The 17,631-nt window shown below is 40.4% G+C and overlaps 2 protein-coding genes across 5 annotated transcripts; both read left to right on the top strand.

The window, feature by feature from the left end:
• The first annotated feature begins 1,663 nt into the window (after positions 1-1,663).
• LOC125231790 (pancreatic lipase-related protein 2-like) lies at positions 1,664-4,913 on the top strand. The gene is given in 4 exon segments (XM_048137368.1): positions 1,664-1,869; positions 2,377-2,677; positions 3,731-3,891; positions 3,894-4,913. Coding segments are annotated over 4 exon segments (1,080 nt in total). The 5' UTR covers positions 1,664-1,769; the 3' UTR covers positions 4,412-4,913.
• Positions 4,914-6,150: 1,237 nt separating this feature from the next.
• Positions 6,151-14,972, top strand: LOC125231789 (xylose isomerase-like). Of its 4 annotated transcripts, XM_048137365.1 has the most exons (12): positions 6,167-6,176; positions 6,424-6,460; positions 6,764-6,884; positions 8,545-8,691; positions 9,557-9,803; positions 10,300-10,425; positions 10,848-10,987; positions 11,213-11,372; positions 11,842-11,935; positions 12,803-12,964; positions 13,998-14,083; positions 14,530-14,972. In XM_048137365.1, the coding sequence occupies exons 3-12, from the start codon at positions 6,812-6,814 to the stop codon at positions 14,618-14,620; spliced, it is 1,326 nt and encodes a 441-aa protein (XP_047993322.1). In that variant the 5' UTR covers positions 6,167-6,176; positions 6,424-6,460; positions 6,764-6,811; the 3' UTR covers positions 14,621-14,972. The 4 variants fall into 4 exon arrangements, with proteins under 4 accessions (XP_047993323.1, XP_047993321.1, XP_047993322.1 ...); XM_048137366.1 differs by lacking the exon at positions 6,424-6,460 and having other exon boundaries at positions 6,151-6,176; positions 13,998-14,087; XM_048137364.1 differs by lacking the exon at positions 6,424-6,460 and having other exon boundaries at positions 6,158-6,176.
• The last annotated feature ends 2,659 nt before the right edge of the window (positions 14,973-17,631 follow it).

Below are 17,631 nucleotides of genomic sequence, written 5' to 3'. Positions count from 1 at the left end.
GTCACTAACACCCTCGACACTCACCGGGAGAGCAGCCCTGGGATTCAGCTTACTAGTCTGTTTCCAGAAACTAGGAAAGTCCTTGTTAAAGTGATGGGTTGCTATAATATCCATTTTTATTTGTTCAGCATTACTTTGGCACCACTTGAGCTTCCGCTTAAAGACTTTCCTAGCTTCAACCATTGCGTTATACATGGCACCAGCCCTAGGTCTACCACAGGCAACCCAATTTTGGAATGCCAGTCTCGCCTCTCCATGAGACTGTCGAACGTGTCTATTCCATCCTACGACTGGCTTTTTCCGCCTAGAAACCGCTTTATGGGAACTGAAAATTGCTGCGTCTCTCAAAGTATTTACTATATTGTAATACAACCTGTCAATTATTAGTCTATGGTTTAAAGTAGTGCAAATTACATCTGTACAATTTATAAGATCATTCGGAAAATCAATTAACTTGAGCCTATCATTACAATAATTATTAAATAATGTCACCTGATCAGGTGTTCTAGTCCCCCACAAAACATTATTATTATTACAAATAAGCCTCATTTTGAAAAATTTTATATAACATTTTTTATTTCTCATATCATTTTCAACCGAAGAGCATTTTTTAAAATAGGATTTTTGGAAAAAAATGCGAATGTCCATTTTTTATTCATTTCGATCCACTGTGAGACAGACAGACACATACACAGACAGACACGTCGAACTTATAACACCCCGTCGTTTTTGCGTCGGGGGTTAATACGTTTTAACCTACCTAAAGGAAATAATAGCACTAGACCCTACTCATAGTGTTGTGTTCCTGCCGGTGAGTAAGGCTGCCAGAGCTCAACGAGGGTGCGGTGTGCTGATGACGGGAGGACTTACGGAACTAACTTGTTCCGTCTATTGTCCTTTGAGTCGTCGGCAACCCGAACCCTCCTTGGAACTTGTACACTCCTTTTTGCTGTGTACTTAACACAACACACATTGTACTTAACACAGCAAAAGGGAGTGTACAAGTTTCTAATGGGGTGGCAACGCGCATGTGACACTGTTTGAGTTGCAGGCGTCCATAGGTTACGGTGACCGCTTTACATCAGGCGGACCGTATACTTGTTTGCCACCGACGTTGTATAAAAATAATAATATTTATGGCGGAAACAACGATACCGTGGAAGAAAGACGCAAGGCAACCAATTATTTCATATAAGTCCTTATACTTTAAACCATTTAACACATAAGCCCTTTTGGCACAGCACGAGTATGCCATGTATACGAGTCAAGAGACATATATAACTCCGTATAGACAGATAAAGTCTAAGAAAAAACGTACCTCAGTACCACACAGAAAAAGGTACGGTGGCCTAGATGGCATTACACCTTTGGGGTACGCTCAGCTAGATGGCGCTAATATTAATATTTGACATTTTAAAACATATCAAGCTAAGAACATGGCCAAATTGTCAAAAGTGAGGTTCAAAAGTTTTAAGCCTGTGTCAAGAGTGACAGTCTATGCACTGTGATTACACATTTTACTTCGACAGTAACTCTCTATAATACTCGATCCTCTTTGATACGAGTCAATATAGGACTGAGGCCTAAGTACATAAATGGAACAACCTCTCGAATAAGAGCTAGTTGTATCTTTAAATAGCGACTGCTCAGTCGTAAAAAAAAACTAAAAAAAAAGTAAATTAAAATTACACTGAAAGAATTTGCAGTTTGGAAAAAGTTCAAGTTTTATAGAACCAAAAATTTTACCAAAAGAAAAATCAATAGTTAAAATGGTGAAAGTGTTGTTTTGTGTGTTTTTATTTGTTTTTGTGAGAGCGGTCGAATATTCTAAAGCGGGAGAAGGATATCCTGTAGGATTCATTTCTGATTGTAAGTACCTTCATTACTGAAACATTAAACAGAGTACCGATATCGATGTACAACAAAAACCAAATTGTTACGAGGAATTTTTCTAAGTTCCAGTTTTAGGGTTCCGTAGTCAACTAGGAACCCTTATAGTTTCGCCATATCTTGATGATTGTTTTTTTTTTTAATTTAATAAAACATCTTACATAGAAACTTAAATGTAAATCTGTCCGTCCGTCCGTCCGTGGATAATCTCAGTGACCCGTTACAGATTTTACTAGTGGCTGTATTAAGTATTTAGGTATATTTTAGCTTTTAGAAGCAAGAATTTTGTCATAACGTCATCGTCAGCTGGCCTAGCCGGAACATATGGGACCACACCTGTAATATATGGGATATCAGATGTCGGACCGATATCACATACATTACAGGCACCATCTTGGATTTTTTTTATTGAAACCCTTCTGACATCCGATATCAGATCAGATAATGTGAAAACGCACACGCTTAATACATGTTCTATCCATTCAGGTCCAGGCTCCTCAAAACCAGCAGACATAAAACCCAAGTCCCTGGAAAAGCTGTTCATCTCAGTCCTCAACCCCGGGAACGTCTTCAAAGCCAAGTGGACCCCATACAACTATTACCAAATGCCGCAGTTGGCCAAGCATCCGGAGATAGACTTTACTAAGAAAACGTTTCTGTATGTTGGTGGATATCTAGATGGGACCGGGTTGCCTGTTGGGAGGACCATGGGAATGGTGTATAAGGAGCTGGGGTACAATGTTCTGCTGTTGGACTATTTGGAGTTCACTGCGAAGGATTTTCCTGTGTAAGTTTTAATTTAATTCTGCTGACTTCGTCTGTTTAGAGTTGGCAACGTTTTTTTTGTAAGTGTCCTGAGTCTTGTGGGACTCCAACTATCTTCCTCGCTGCTTTAATCCACGTTGGTTCGGGAGCGAAAACAGGTAGGTAACAGACACTTTTAGCTATGCATTGACCTTTGAGACAAGAGGACGCCATACATCAGCTTCTACCAAATGCAGCATCTAGCCACAGACACAGTATAATAAAGAGTACTATCGTACAGTATGGCCACTCCCGCTCCCCGCTGAAAGTGCCGCCCACCCCCTCTCGGTTACCTGACAGTTACTGCCTGTCAAAAACGCGAACAGTCGACCTGTCATATTTCACTCATACAAGCATAGTACGCGTTCACCTACACGAGCTTAGACTGTGTGCTAGGAACGCGCCTCTTTCATATATTTGATCGCCAGTGTCCGACGTGTGCCACAGATCTAGCCAAATATCCGGAGATAGAATTTGCAAAGAAAACGTTTCTGTATGTTGGTGGATATCTAGATGAGACCGGGCTACTATGGGAATGGTGTATTTAAAGAGCTGGGGTATAATGTTTTGCTGTTGGACTATTCGGAAATCACTGCGAAGGATTTTCCTGTTGAGTTTTAATTTAACTCTGCTGAATTCGTCTGTTATTTATTTATTTATCGTATGGAATATACACTCAACGTCACTGGATTGTATAACAATTTTTTGTAATATAATTAAACTGTTCTATGTCTTAAACTACAGCTCGTGACTCAAACTATCTTCCACACTATTTTCATAGATCATTTAGATTTTCTTTATTTCATGATAAAAATTACACTATAAATTTGCTACAAGTCAAAATTATGTTTATCTTCTCATCATGATCGTCAAAAATTACATACTTAATAAATTCTAAATAAAAGTAATTGTAATACACATTGGTTCAGGTATTTAGGCGTAGGTAGATGTAGGCAACAGCACTTTAGCATGGCGAAGGATGGCGCATACATATAAATTATTAGTGTGATTTTTACTTATTAGTTTATTGTTTCAGAGCGGTTCGTCTCACCAGACCAGTAGGAAAGCATGTCGCTGAAATGCTGGCGAACCTTACAACCCTAGGCCTAGACCCGAAAAACCTGGAGCTGGTTGGCTTGAGCCTTGGCGGGCAGACCATGAGTTTCATCGCGAAGAACTACCGACAGATCACGGGAGAAACATCTCTTCACTCACTGGACTCGATCCTACAGGGCCCTGTTACAGGCATCTAGGACCAGACCAAAGATTAGACCCATCTGACGCAGACTTCGTCAAAGTCGTTGCTACAAACATAGATGGCTACGGCATAGCTACTCCAGTCGGACATATAATATTCTATGTGAACGGAGGAGAATTCCAACCTGGAGACATCTGGTGGCTTCCCTGCGACGTAACTTGCAGCCATGTCAGATCTTACTTCCTTTGGCTTTCAGCGCTGTTAAACCCTGGACTTTTCATTGGCATGCAATGCGATTCAATACAGCAGGCGCGGGAAGCTAACTGCTATGACAGAAAACCAGTGGTTACGAATACATTGGATTTGTTTACGGATAGAAGTAAACCAGGGATATATTATTTGACAACGGCTCATAGGTATCCGTATGGTTTAGGGAAGAGTGGACTGAAGAGGAGTGGTGAGAAAATTTTGAAGCATTTGGCTTCGTTAAATACTGCTGACACTTTATGGGTAAAATAAATGTTTTAGTCTGGCTTCATCAGTACTCTGTAGTTTGTGCTTCCACCTGAAACGTCCGTGGGAAATTTCACCCCCTGGGGGCCGATTTTTGAGTCTCACTGTCACTAAAATACCGGTTGAAAACGGTGAATTGCCTATTATTTTCAGTGACAATTTTCTGAATTCGAACGCCGTGAGACTCAAAAATCGGTCCCCTAAAGGGGTAATTTTCATAGGCATAGTTAACAACTGTACTTTAAGAATTTTAATGATTCACGGTTATTTTCATTAGACTTATATTGACCGGAATTGAGCCTTCAGTTTTCCGTGATCATGATGCATGCAACTGCGTCGCAATATTGTGAGCTCGGCAAAAATCAAAAAGGTAATCCGGTCAATATAAGTCTAACTGTATTTTATATAAATTTTACCAGACTTAAAATGATTTCCCTCGACCTCCAAGGTAACTAAAGAAGAAGCAAGAAGTGTTTGTTTCATAATATAATAGTAATTTTATAAGTTGTTTTTATTCACTGACATCCACCGTTAAATTTGACCTAAAAACACCATCTACTATGTATCGTAAAAATACTATCAAATAACAGAATCATAGTAAAAATACCCCCAAGAGTAGGGTATCTTTGCTGCTATACCCAGCCCCGTAGCCGAATGGCATTTCTGCGACGCGAAACGCCACCGAAACGCCGGAGAAAGGTAGTCTGGCTGTGTCGTGCCAATACGCAAGAGCGATAGAGATAGATAGCTACGAAAGAGATATTATCGTGAGCGTTTCGAGAACGTTTGTGCATTCGGCTACGCACACAGGTTTTACAGTCGCAATCAGGATATGTCGGAGCGGTCAAGGTGCTCTGCTCACAATAGGTATTTGTTTTACAAGGGGGCAAAGTTTTTATTTAACCGCTTACTGATGCCCAATTAAGCGAAACATTCCAATATTGAACACCCTGTAGCGAGTGGTTGAGAATGTGGAATCTTGAGCGTTAGTCCGTTTTCATATTATCCGATCCGATATCGGATGTCGGAAGGATTTTAATGAAAAACATCCAAGATGGCGCCTGTAATGTATGGGATATCGGTCCGACATCCGATATCGGATCGGATAATGCATGAAAACGCACTTGCGAGGGTTTTGAGGTTGCATGAGCGGCACGGAATTTAAAATAGGAAACGCTTAGGTACTAGCGGATTCTAGCCCCCGCTGTTAAATACATAGGTAAAGTGCATTAAGGTAATTCCGAATGACAGAAATGCTCGGATAATTCCGGAAGGGGAATCTTGATATGATGGAAATAATGGTGATTTTATGCGACTTTCGTAATTAGACGACTTTCGGAATTACCCTAATGCACCATACTGTAGTTCTGAGTAAACTCTTTGGTGAATACTTATTGGACAAAAAGAACAGTAAATATTATCTGCAAGTTAGAACTTAGAATTAGTATATAATAGTATCAATTATAATTTCAACTCAATTTTAAATATTTTCTAAATATGTACATGTGACGTGTAAAAGTGCCCCTGTGGCCTATTTGCTGAATAAATTATTTTGATTTTTTTTTTGCAACGCAGGCTTCGTCATGAGCTTACAACCATGAGTAAACTACTCTTTTCACTGTGACAGTTTCACCTTCCGCATCCAGTTTGGTAAAACAAAGCTACACTATTCCGCCTGGCTGCCCCCATTCATAGGATGTTATATATAATGCCTGTCTGTCCGTCTGTCCGGGTTGGTGCAACGGCGGAGAGCGGTGACGAGAGAAATAGGGTAGGTACGTACTGATATAATCACTTTAATTTACAATGTTTTTCAACTCTGAAAAAATCTTGCACGATATTTTATGATAGAAGTACTTAAGTGCCATCTGATGAAAAACAAAAAACAAAAATAAAATTAGGTTCAGTACTAAAAAAATATTGCAAAAAGTTTGATTTTAATTTATCTGATGACGGAGTCACAAGACAACATCTATGAAAACCGTTCGAGATAAAATTGTTGCCACGATTTGTTTTAGGGATGGATATTCTTTCGTCAATGTATTTTTGGAAATAGTAGTATTTTTGCATAAGTAAAAATAATTTTATCATCCTCAGTCCCAGAACCATTTTTTTTAAGTTCTTTTAGAATTTAGAACCTTTTAGGTACTCAATAAACGTTCAAAATAAACTTTGGAATATATTGTACGTACAGTCGACTACAAAGAGATGTATCCCTTTTTCACCTTATTCAATAAGAACATAACCTGAACCTTATTACAATTTAATAAGGTGAAAAAGTGGATACCTACATCTCTTTGTCGTTGACTGTAGGTACCTACAAGAAGACTAAGGAATCATAATTATCATCAATTGCAGATAGTCGCTAAACTTGCCTGTGCTCCGTGTGTTGTCTGACCTTCAGAGATGTCAGGCTACTCGCAGCCCGGCGTCAAGAGGCAGAAGGTCCGGGAAATTAAGGACGTGGACTTTTTTCAAGGTAAAACTATTAAAATTTGCACATAACCCCTTGACTCTATCCAATGCCGTGCAGTTCTTATAGTTGGCGATCCCGAACTCACAGTCTGTTTACATCCTCTTAGCCTTCGGAGAGATGTTGGCTCTCTGTGCTTGTCGTACAACGGGGAGTGTTCCTAATGAACTCTTTGACTGATGAACATGGTGCCACCGTCGCGCTTTTATCACCGCACCTCCCGCCAAAGAAACAAAGTTCATCCTCACTTTCTGGACACGTGGCAAACCAAGAACAAACGGGCCTCTCGCTCGTTTTTGCCCAGAACATGCAAGTTATGGAATGAGCTACCTTCTGAGGTGTTCCCCTTGCGCTATGACATGGGGTTCTTCAAGAAGCAGGTATTTAGGGTTCTCAAAGGTCGGCAACGCATAAGTGACTCCCCTGATGTTGCTTATGTCCATGAGCGGTGATGACTGCTTCCCATCAGGCGGCTCGTCTGCTCGTTTCCTGCCTACTTCATAAAAAAATATAAAAAATAACCGGTGGTTGGGGCTTGACTTGGAGGTAGGGCATATAGCGAATGATATTCCGCTTTGTGTGGTAGGGCACAGCACAGCGGATATCATCTCGCTCGAATCTAGAGCAGAGCCCCACTGGGGAAGTACCTCCGCCTTACAGAAGACCACAGCCGAATAGCACTACACCCTACTCATAATGTTGTGTTCCTGACGGTGAGTAAGGCTGCCAGAGCTCAACGAGGGTGCGGTGTACTGGTGATGGAAGTTATATAGCTCTAGACCAAATAAACGGGAGAGGAAAACCAAAGAAAAGATAGATGGACTGTGTGAAAGATGATATGAAACGAAATCAAGCGGATGATGAGATGACGGGGGCAATAGAGTGGTTTGAAAGAGAAGGACATGCTGCGCCGACTCCAAATAAATGGGATAAGGGCAAGCGAATGATGATGATAAGCTCTATACTAAGCAAGGACCATATAATACGGGACAGACAAAGCCCATACAAAAAAGCGTACCCCTGAAATGTATGGGCATTTTAGGCTTAACACTAGATGGAGCTGTTTCACAGCCTGGAACCTGGAAGTGGCCAAAATCATATTATCCCCGAATATTTTTGCGTGTTTTTTATAAGAACAAATGACATGCTTCTTTATTTTAATATCATGATATCACGTCAATACACACATAATAAATTTGTGGGTATCATCAGTGCAGTTATGATAGTTAGATGGCGCTAAAAATGGAGGTACTATTCTTAATTTAAGTGTCCAATAGCATCAGGTGATGAGAATCTACTCTTGTCGAAAAGTCGTTATGATTCAGGATGCCAAACATTAAAGAGTCTTATCCTATCATATCGTGCTGTTGCAGTGGCGACTGGCGCCATTTGTCCTCTCAGTGTCCTTATTATGTAAATATAGCTAGGAACACATTAGGCGGACGCGTCCACGGACGCTGGTGACCTCGACCGATAAGTGTGCACAGTCATAAAACATCCAGCTCACCAGATGACGTCCGGACGTTCGTGCGGTCAAGGCCACGTCCACGGCTTAACGACCGATAGTTTACACGATTCGGTGCATATTCATTATCATAATAAGATCGCGTCCGTGGTGGTCAACCCATAATTTCTTCCTAGCTCATATAGCTTTCTTTTTTTCTAGGAATAGACAAGATAGAGTACAACAACATGGCTGCCGCCACAGACACGAGCGTGTATCGCTACTACAGCGCCGGCGAACGCGTGCACGCGCGAGCGATGGAAGAGTGGCTCAAGTGCAGTGTCTCGCTCACAGATTTCAGGATGAACGGTAATGAGAAGTACCATATTATTTAGTACATACAAGTACATACTATACTAATATTACAAATGGGAAAGTGTGTGTGTCTGTTTGTTTTTCCGTGTTTCACGGCAAAACGGAGCGACGAATTGACGTGATTTTTCAAGTGGAGATAGTTGAAGGGATGGAAAGTGACATAGAGTACTTTTTGTCTCTTTCTAACGCAAGCGAAGCCGCGGGCAAAAGCTAGTACATACATACACTCACGCCTCTTTCCCAGAGGGGTAGGTAGAGATTACGGATGTCCATTTGCTACGATCCTGACAAACCACTTTCGCTTTACGCACTTTCATAACGTTCCTCATATTATATGCTCGTCGGTTTCGTACTTCTGAAGTTCTTGATCGACCTTTTTGTAATAGTTCCCTGATTTGATCGATAAAAGTTCGCTCAGGTCTTCCACTTCTACGGAATGTTTATTAGTGGTTACTAAAAAATAAACAATAAAATCACAGTCGAACATAAAATTAGTTTTTTGATCCAACTTTCAGAATAGACAAAGGCGTCAAACAGGGTGACCCGCTGTCTCCCAAATTATTTACTTCCACCTAGGAACACACCGTCCGCAAGCCAGCGGCAGGATGGGAAGAGAAACAAATAGGAAATCACAGTTAAAACCAAACAACCTAAACCTTCGTCTCCATATTTTCAATCAATTTTCAAATGTATCTAAGGCTCGTCGATGATTCCGCCAACTTCAAGGTTTGGGAAGGCACGCGTTTCATGAAGACAATTAGCCGCTGAACACTACATTTTTTAAATTTGCCTCCTTTTTTAGTGCCAAGATTTGGTTGATTGTCTAATTAATGTGTGATTTTCCTAACTTTGTTTTCAGGTAACGACAAGACCCGCACTTGGGACGACCAAACCAACACCCTTGAAAACCGCAAGCGCTGCGTCAAAGCCCTCTTTGAACTCCTATCCAAGCTTGGACTGAAGTACTGGACTGCAATTGACTCGGATCTAGTCGAGTGGGAGGACAGAGCGCAGTGGGATGAAATGGTGGAGTTTGTGAATGAGATGGCTGCGAGGTACCACGTGAGGCTTCTGTGGTTGGCTCCTGACTTGCACACCAATGCAAGGTAAGTCTGTCTCTCTCTCTCTCTCTCTTGTCTTCATGCCATGAAATTTATAGTATCTATTCAAGTGGGGATTGTAGTTAGTACTGACTGGACTTGACTCGGATCTAGTCGAGTGGGACGACAGAACACAGTGGGATGAGATGGTGGAGTTTGTGAATAAGATGGCTGCGAGATACCATGTTAGATTGTTGTGGTTGGCTCCTGACTTGCATACTAACGCAAGGTAAGTTTATGCTACCTATTCTAGCTTGATCTGAAATACTGGGCCTAGTATAAACTCGGGTCTGGTCGATTGGTAGAATACCTATAAGAGCGTAGCGCTGAGTTTCCCTAATGAGTAACCTGCAGATTTTAGGATAACTAAACGCATTTTAGGTTCACCAAATTTTAAGAAGGATATTTTTTTTCTTCTAAATCTTGTAAAGTCTTAAAAACTGTATTTTCTAGCGTTTTAAGTATTTGTCTTTCTTATGTTTACGGTTAATATTTTCTTCAGATACACATCAGGGGCATTAACCAGCCCAGACGCTTCCACCTTCATCCATGCCGCGGCGCAAATAAAGCGCTGCCTTGAGATGTCGCAACGACTCAATGCCGAAAACTTCCTCCTCTGGCCTGCCAGGTAAGCCATATTACTTACATCAGGAACTTCCCTTCTTCTTCGCCTGATGCTAAGCGATAACTTTCTCCGGTGGAAACTCACAACAGCAAAATTTTGATCCGGAAATGCTGCGGGGAATAGTTCATTCCACAGTTTGATGTACAAAGCAGGAAGTTTCTGGAGAAACGCAGAGTTGAGGAAATGAGGACTGACAACTATATCTTAGAGTTTATGACCTTTTGTCAGGATTATGAGAGGAATCAAGTGCAGAATTTTAAGTAAGATAGGGTAGAAGGGAAGCAGGGAAAAGACAGACTGTAGCTACCGGTACGAGCTCACATAAAGAAATGGTTGTCCATAATTATTTTCTTAGCTCCTGTTAAAAACTTGGTCTGGATGTTATTTCAAAATTTCCATATTTTTTATTTCATGTAACCTTCCAGGGAAGGTTACGATGCCATCTTCCAAAGCGATGTTACCAGGGAAATCAAGCTGTTCGCGAAACTGCTGAAGATGACTGCCGAGTATAAGGACAGGCTCAACTACAGATGTCAGCTGCTGATCATGCCGTACTGTAGTGAAGGTAAAACTTGGTTGACAATGTATTCTTAATGTGTTTCTTAATGAAATTTAACAAATTCAAAGTCTTGAGAATTGCTTCATCGCACACTACTAATTCTCTGGGATATTTTTGTATCCAAGGACGGATGGATAGAAAAATTAGGGTACGTTTAGTAGGTACTACTTCCAACTCTCATATTACTTACATATACTTAGTATATTTCTAATTCTATCTTCTTTACAGCTACTATGACAAACAAACGAAATAGAGTGCAAATGCGAGACGAGAGAGTGCACAACTACATGTGGGACGTAACAAGTTGTCTGTACTTCTTGAAGAGTTACAACCTGGAGAGGTATTATAAGGTGTGCTCGCCGCCTGGACATCATATGTATATGGCTAATGTGTGAGTACCTATACGATTTTTTTTTATAATAACTAATATTGGTTTATCTCAATTAATTTTGTACCCAGCCGAAACGTCGGTGAAAATATGATGTGGATGTACTTTTAAATAAAATAAATCTTTTAAGTTTAATTAGAAATACCTACAGACTTCAACCAAAAAATGGGAATTAAACCTTTGCCCCTGATTTTCAATCAATTTTTAAGTATTATGGCTCGTTGATGATTCTGCCAACATCAGGGTTTAGGAATAAACAAGAATAGAATAGAAAATTTTGATTTGGCATAGACATAATAATAATTATGTGCTCTGCCTACCCCTTTATGGGATACAGGCGTGATTGTATGTATGTTGTATGTATAATAATAATTAGTAAAAACAACAAGTAATAATAACAATAGTGCTCTTCCATTAAATTCATTGTTGTATCGATTTTGAAATGTCTAAATGTTGCATTGTTTTATTTTAGGTACAACATGTTGGGGGGAGTAACACTAACGAACGATTTTGATCCGTACAACAGCAAAAAACTAACTTTGATGATGAAATCCATTGTAGACCAGGTGAGAAATAAGTTTTATGATATAAACCTAAGTTTATATCATAAAACTAAACTTATATAAACTAAACTTATATCTATTGAAAACAGTGTTTAGGCGATTAAGTCCCATCTTCAATTTTATTTACATAGGTACATATGGGGAATATGGATACAAGTGCTGAAAACAGGAAGTTCGAAACGAGTGTCGATAAAGGCAGTGGTTTAAGTAGACACGAGTTACGAATTTCATCGAGTATCGTACGACGTTTTTAAGTAAATATCGACCTGACTTGTGACTGTGGTTCATTTCTACCACTAAGTTTTTACTTGTTAACCCTTAAATGCATATTGTTGCCATTTGGCTACAATGTATGTATATTTTGTATATTTTGTATGTATGTATGTATTTATTAATGTATGTATGTATTTTGGCTAGTTTATAGCCAAAATTTAAGCTGGACTTTTTTATTTATTTTTCTTAGATCCTACATCTCAATTACTAAATAAAAACATTATTTCCAACCATTTAAGAAAAAATGGCGGAAAAGTGTGAAAAAACTGGATGATGGTGATTTTTAGTAACCTACATGATTCAGGCAGATTTTTTCAGAGTTAGTAACTATTTTATGTTTAATCATTTTATCATAGGGGTTTCTCAAATAGTGTACCTTTTTAATAGTAGTAAAAGTTTTCTTATAAATTTTACTAGTAATTATATATTTATATAAGTAAGATTTAGCCTATTTTACTTCTAACACTGATTTAGTATTAAAATCGATGTTAAATATTTTTTTATTATTTTTCCTAGAGTCAGAAAAACCATTGTCTATCACATTATTAATTTCTAGTTAAAAGAAAAAAATCATGCATTTAAGGGTTAATTTTCCAGGGCACAGCGCCCCCAGGCGGCGTCAACCTGAAACTCTACCGCCGCGCAACAGACATAAGAGGCATCGTGACACTCTACATGAGATACGTAGACGCTCTAGCGAGAGCGCTAAGACTTGCTGCCAACATCGTTGGAGAGCAAGTTTTCTCTAAACATGTCCAGGTAATAACAGTAGAAGACCGCAGACTACGACATGAGATTTGTAGACTCTCTGGCTCTAGCGAGAGCGCTCAGACTCGCTTCCAATATCGTTGGAGAGCAGGTTTTGTCTAAACATGACCAGACCAGATTGTCTAGATAACTACTAATACTTAGTAGAGATACTGCTTTACGAACGCGCTAACGAGAACGCGGAGACCTGCTTCCAATACCATTGAAAGCAAGTCTCAGCTATAATCTGGTGAACCAACTTTATCAGCGGAGCTAGCTCTATAACGGTGTTCTGTAATCGCGCGACAGAGCCATACTTCGTTTCTATCGCCCCGCAGTGTCAACGATTGTCACTTATCGCGGAAGACATTGCTGGGTTTCTTAGGGTGGCCACATCTAGCGTTTCGCGAGCGTCGCGTCGGGCCAACTGTATGGGCAAAGCCTGACGCCGTGTCGACGCGACGTCGACGCGGCGTCTTTTTCCATACAGTTGGCCCGACGCGACGCTCGCTAGACGCTAGATGTGGGGGGACCCTTAGAGGAGCTGGGATGTTAGTGGGCTGCCGCGTTTTTACTTACCTAAATAAATAAAAAATTCTAAGTAGGTACACGTACTTACGACACGTACTAATCAGTTACATAATATAAATTCGAGGGTTTACAGTTGGGTGGTCTGTGGGCGAAACCCGATAAATCGAGATAATCTGTCCTTGAAATGACAACATTGTGGAAATTGCACATAGTTCGAATTTCAAAAAACACGTTTGCCCAACTTATCGGGTTTCACCAGTAAACCCTCGAAATTGTGATTTTTTACCATTTTTGGGTGAAGGCCTCCTCCATCGATTTTCACCTATTACTTAAGTCCCACAAAAAGATCTTAATTTTAACGTTCTTACGTATAAAGGCACAAGGCACAATGTTTGTCGTTTTGCGGAAAAATCCCTCCAAAAGTGTACTCCAACTACTGGATATTTTAGGGACTTACCTTTACAGTTACACTGAAGGAACGGAACGGACTTGCATGGACATGTTCTTTTTTCAGCAACGTTACGTGAGTTACCACAGCGGGTTGGGTTCCCGTCTCGCCAGCGGTGACGTGTCTATGGAAGAGTGCGAGGAGCACAATAAGTAAGTGCGTCTCTCTCTTTACCTCCTACTTAAAAGATTTTAGTAAATGATACATGTCTTAGAAGTAAGTTATCTATCCTATTTGAAATACTCAGGAATCTGGGATGCTTAGTTTCTACCCTTATCTATACTTTGTCCTAAAAAAAGGACATCGGAGCTTATTTAATTCTTGTAAAACTAAGCGCAATTTTTAGCTTTTGAAATTGAATTTTCTTTCCTATTTATATAAAAAATCAAATTATCTTGACTTTGTAAGCAGGTAATTGTACAATTTTTTTGTAAGGTTACGGATTTTAATTATTGAGCAATTTAGGACTTTATATTAGGCACTATCTAACCTAACACTAACTTGCCTATATGAAAAATTTTGTTTGCGACATAACGTGGACACATTTTAATTTTTTTCTGTATTAGTCAACCAATAACCAGTTCTATTCCAATTACAGAAAAACTCAAAATCAGCACGAGCCGACGTCAAAATGCGAGCACTTCGAAGTGGTATTCCAGCGATACCTCGATACTTGCGACCACATCTGATTACAAATAGTGTCGTCTCTTTCACTCCAATACATCAACCTTCAAGAGCGATAGGGATGGAGATAGATGTTTTAGTGGTGTTTTAGTAGTTTGGATTGCGTTTGGTAGAGGTGAAGGGTAGTTGTGTGAAAGGTATTGAAAGAATATGTAATGGATTTGATAAAATAAAATGTCAGAAATATAGAATAGCACTCAATATTTGGGATAAAATATATCTGGAATGTTTCAAGTGCCATAATTGAAGAATACTGTAAGTTGACAGTATTGTACTAATACCTACAAATAAAACTATACCATCGAAATACTTAAGAATTGAATCAACCACTATAAGATGAATATTATGTTATGAAAATCGGAAATAAAGTTTATTTATTTATCTCCAATGACGGACCTTTTCGTTTTTCTGTAGCTACCTGTGTTTTAGGTATTTAAAAGGATGTAAGGTACAGCGGGACAAATCTCGACTGGGAGGCAATTGTAACTGATCCATTTTTCCCATTATTACACTATGATGTTGAGTTCTACATGTATCCACTGAACACGCCTACCGCTAACCGGTGGACACTCTATTTAATAATGCAAACATTGTAAAACATGGACCAGTTACATTTGCCCCCCAGTCGAGATTAGCCCCGCTGTGGCCGCTGTACCTTAGACAAATAATCTGTACATTTTCGTGTAGTTACAACATTTGTCGATTAACCAACCAAAATACAAAAACCAAGCCGATCTGTCACTGAGCGATCTATCTATAACCTTCTTATTTGGTCGCGTAATAAAGTTTTAATTTTCCCTTTACTGGCATAAGGAGATTAAGGAGCCTTTTGAAGGAAGAATTTATTTACATTTATTTAAATACCTTAAGATACAGACAGAGGGTTCAACATCATCCTCCTTGCGTTATCCTGGCATTTTGCCACGGCTCATGGGAGCCTGGTGTCCGCTTTGACAACTAATCCTAAGATTTGGTGCAGGCACTAGTTTTACGGAAGCGACTGCCATCTGACCTTCCAAGCCGAAGGGTAAACTAGACCTTATTGGAATTAGTCCGGTTTCCTCACGATGTTTTCCGCCGGAAGATCAGCGCTGAGCCCTGGGTCAGCATCTATGCTGAGGCCGGACCATTGCGTGGTAAACCCGTCATACATTTTTTAATATTCAAATATGGGTAGCTAGCGGGAAACCCCGTTCGGGTCAGTTGTATGATTCCATGTCTGTAAGTCGCAAAGTTTTTAAAGCCAGATTAAAATGGTGCCAGCAACATCAGGACCAAATTAAAATGGACCGGCTGGCCTCTTTTCATGGTAAAAATGATTTTCGCAACTTTTGGAAAGGTACAAACAGATTAAATCACAGGCCTGGGCTCTCTGTGAGTATTGATAATGAGACCAATCCTGTTAATATAGCTAATTTGTTTAAGAATCATTTTTCTGTCAAGTCTGCCCTTAGTACTGAGATCAGCAGTGAGGTGGTTAGGGCACATGGGTTTGTGTGTACGACTAAAATTACTGCAAATCAAATAACTAAAATAATTCAGAATATGAAGGGCGGCAAGTCCCCTGGGCACGATGGGCTTAGCATTGAGCACCTGCAACATGCCGGGCCCCATCTGCCCAGGGTCCTTGCAATGCTCTTTTCACTATGTATCAGCCATGCTTACCTACCACCTGATATGATTCGCACTGTGGTTGTTCCCATTGTAAAAAATAAAACAGGCGATATAGCTAAGTTGGCCAACTATAGGCCCATTTCTCTAGCAACGGCCGTGGCTAAGGTGTTTGATGCGGTGCTCGATGCTGAGTTAGATAGATACATACAGATCAGTGATGCGCAGTTTGGTTTTCGACCCAAACTATCTACTGAAAGCGCAATACTTAGCCTAGCCTCAAGCACACCGTTGAATATTATACCAATAGGAAGACGCCTGTATATGCATGTTTCCTGGACCTCTCCAAAGCGTTTGATCTTGTTAATTACAATCTACTGTGGGCCAAGTTAGAAACGTCCGGGGTCCCGAAGGACATCCTGCATATACTTAGGAGTTGGTACTTGTCTCAAGTTAATGTTGTCCGATGGGGCAAGGAAGTGTCGGAGGAGTACAGGTTGGAGTGCGGAGTGAGACAGGGCGGGAGATCATCTCCGAAGCTCTTCAACCTGTACGTCAACGCGCTCATCGAGGAACTGAGCAGCATGCATGTCGGCTGTCATATAAGTGGTGTCTGTATGAATAATATTAGTTATGCGGACGACATGGTGTTGCTCAGTCCCTCGCCTTGTGGACTTGAAATGTTGCTTAAAGTATGTGAGAGATATGCTTGTAATCATGGCCTCAAATATAATGCTCTCAAGAGTGAACTTATGGTTTTTAAATCAGGGTCAAAATGTCCATCTTTTGTACCACCATTGTATCTGAATGGGACACCCCTTAAAAGAGTGACTTGTGTCAAGTATCTTGGCCATATTGTAAATGAAAATCTGCGTGATGACGCAGACATAGATAGGGAGCGTAGGGCGCTGGCGATAAGGGCGAATATGATAGCACATAGGTTCAGAGGATGCACAGCGCAGGTGAAAATAACGCTTTTTAGAGCCTATTGTACTTCTCTGTATACTTGCAGCCTATGGGCTAACTATTCGCAAAGCTCGATCAGTGCTCTACGGGTCCAGTATAACAACGCCTTCAGGGTGCTGTTGCGGCTGCCACGCTTCTGTAGCGCGTCTGGTATGTTTGCGGACGCTCAAGTAGACGGTTTCTATGCCACATTAAGAAAGCGTGCCGCAGCAACGCGTAGCAGAGTGTTTGGCAGCAGCAACGGTATCCTGGGTGCGATAGCGGGCCGGCTTGATAGTCGCTATATGCAACACTGGTCGAACCTGCACCTCTCCCTAGCCAATTTTGAAAAATAGTATATGTATAGTAATTAGGCACTAAGGAAATTAACATAGTGGTAGTATTATCGATGGCTTATCGAGCACACTTTTTACAGCTTTAAGGAGTTTATAGAGTACCA

Source organism: Leguminivora glycinivorella, chromosome 12 (assembly GCF_023078275.1).
Source record: "Leguminivora glycinivorella isolate SPB_JAAS2020 chromosome 12, LegGlyc_1.1, whole genome shotgun sequence".
NCBI lineage: Eukaryota > Metazoa > Arthropoda > Insecta > Lepidoptera > Tortricidae > Leguminivora > Leguminivora glycinivorella.
This window is presented reverse-complemented; position numbering and strand designations above follow the sequence as displayed.

What these genes read in the sequence shown, in the direction of transcription:
- LOC125231789 (XM_048137364.1), top strand. Translation starts at nt 6,812, where the DNA reads ATGTCAGGCTACTCGCAGCCCGGCGTCAAGAGGCAGAAGGTCCGGGAA. An exon ending in CACAGATTTCAGGATGAACG is followed by an intron (nt 8,692 to 9,556) that starts GTAATGAGAAGT and finishes CTTTGTTTTCAG; the next exon opens with GTAACGACAAGACCCGCACT. An exon ending in CATGCCGTACTGTAGTGAAG is followed by an intron (nt 10,988 to 11,212) that starts GTAAAACTTGGT and finishes TCTTTACAGCTA; the next exon opens with CTATGACAAACAAACGAAAT.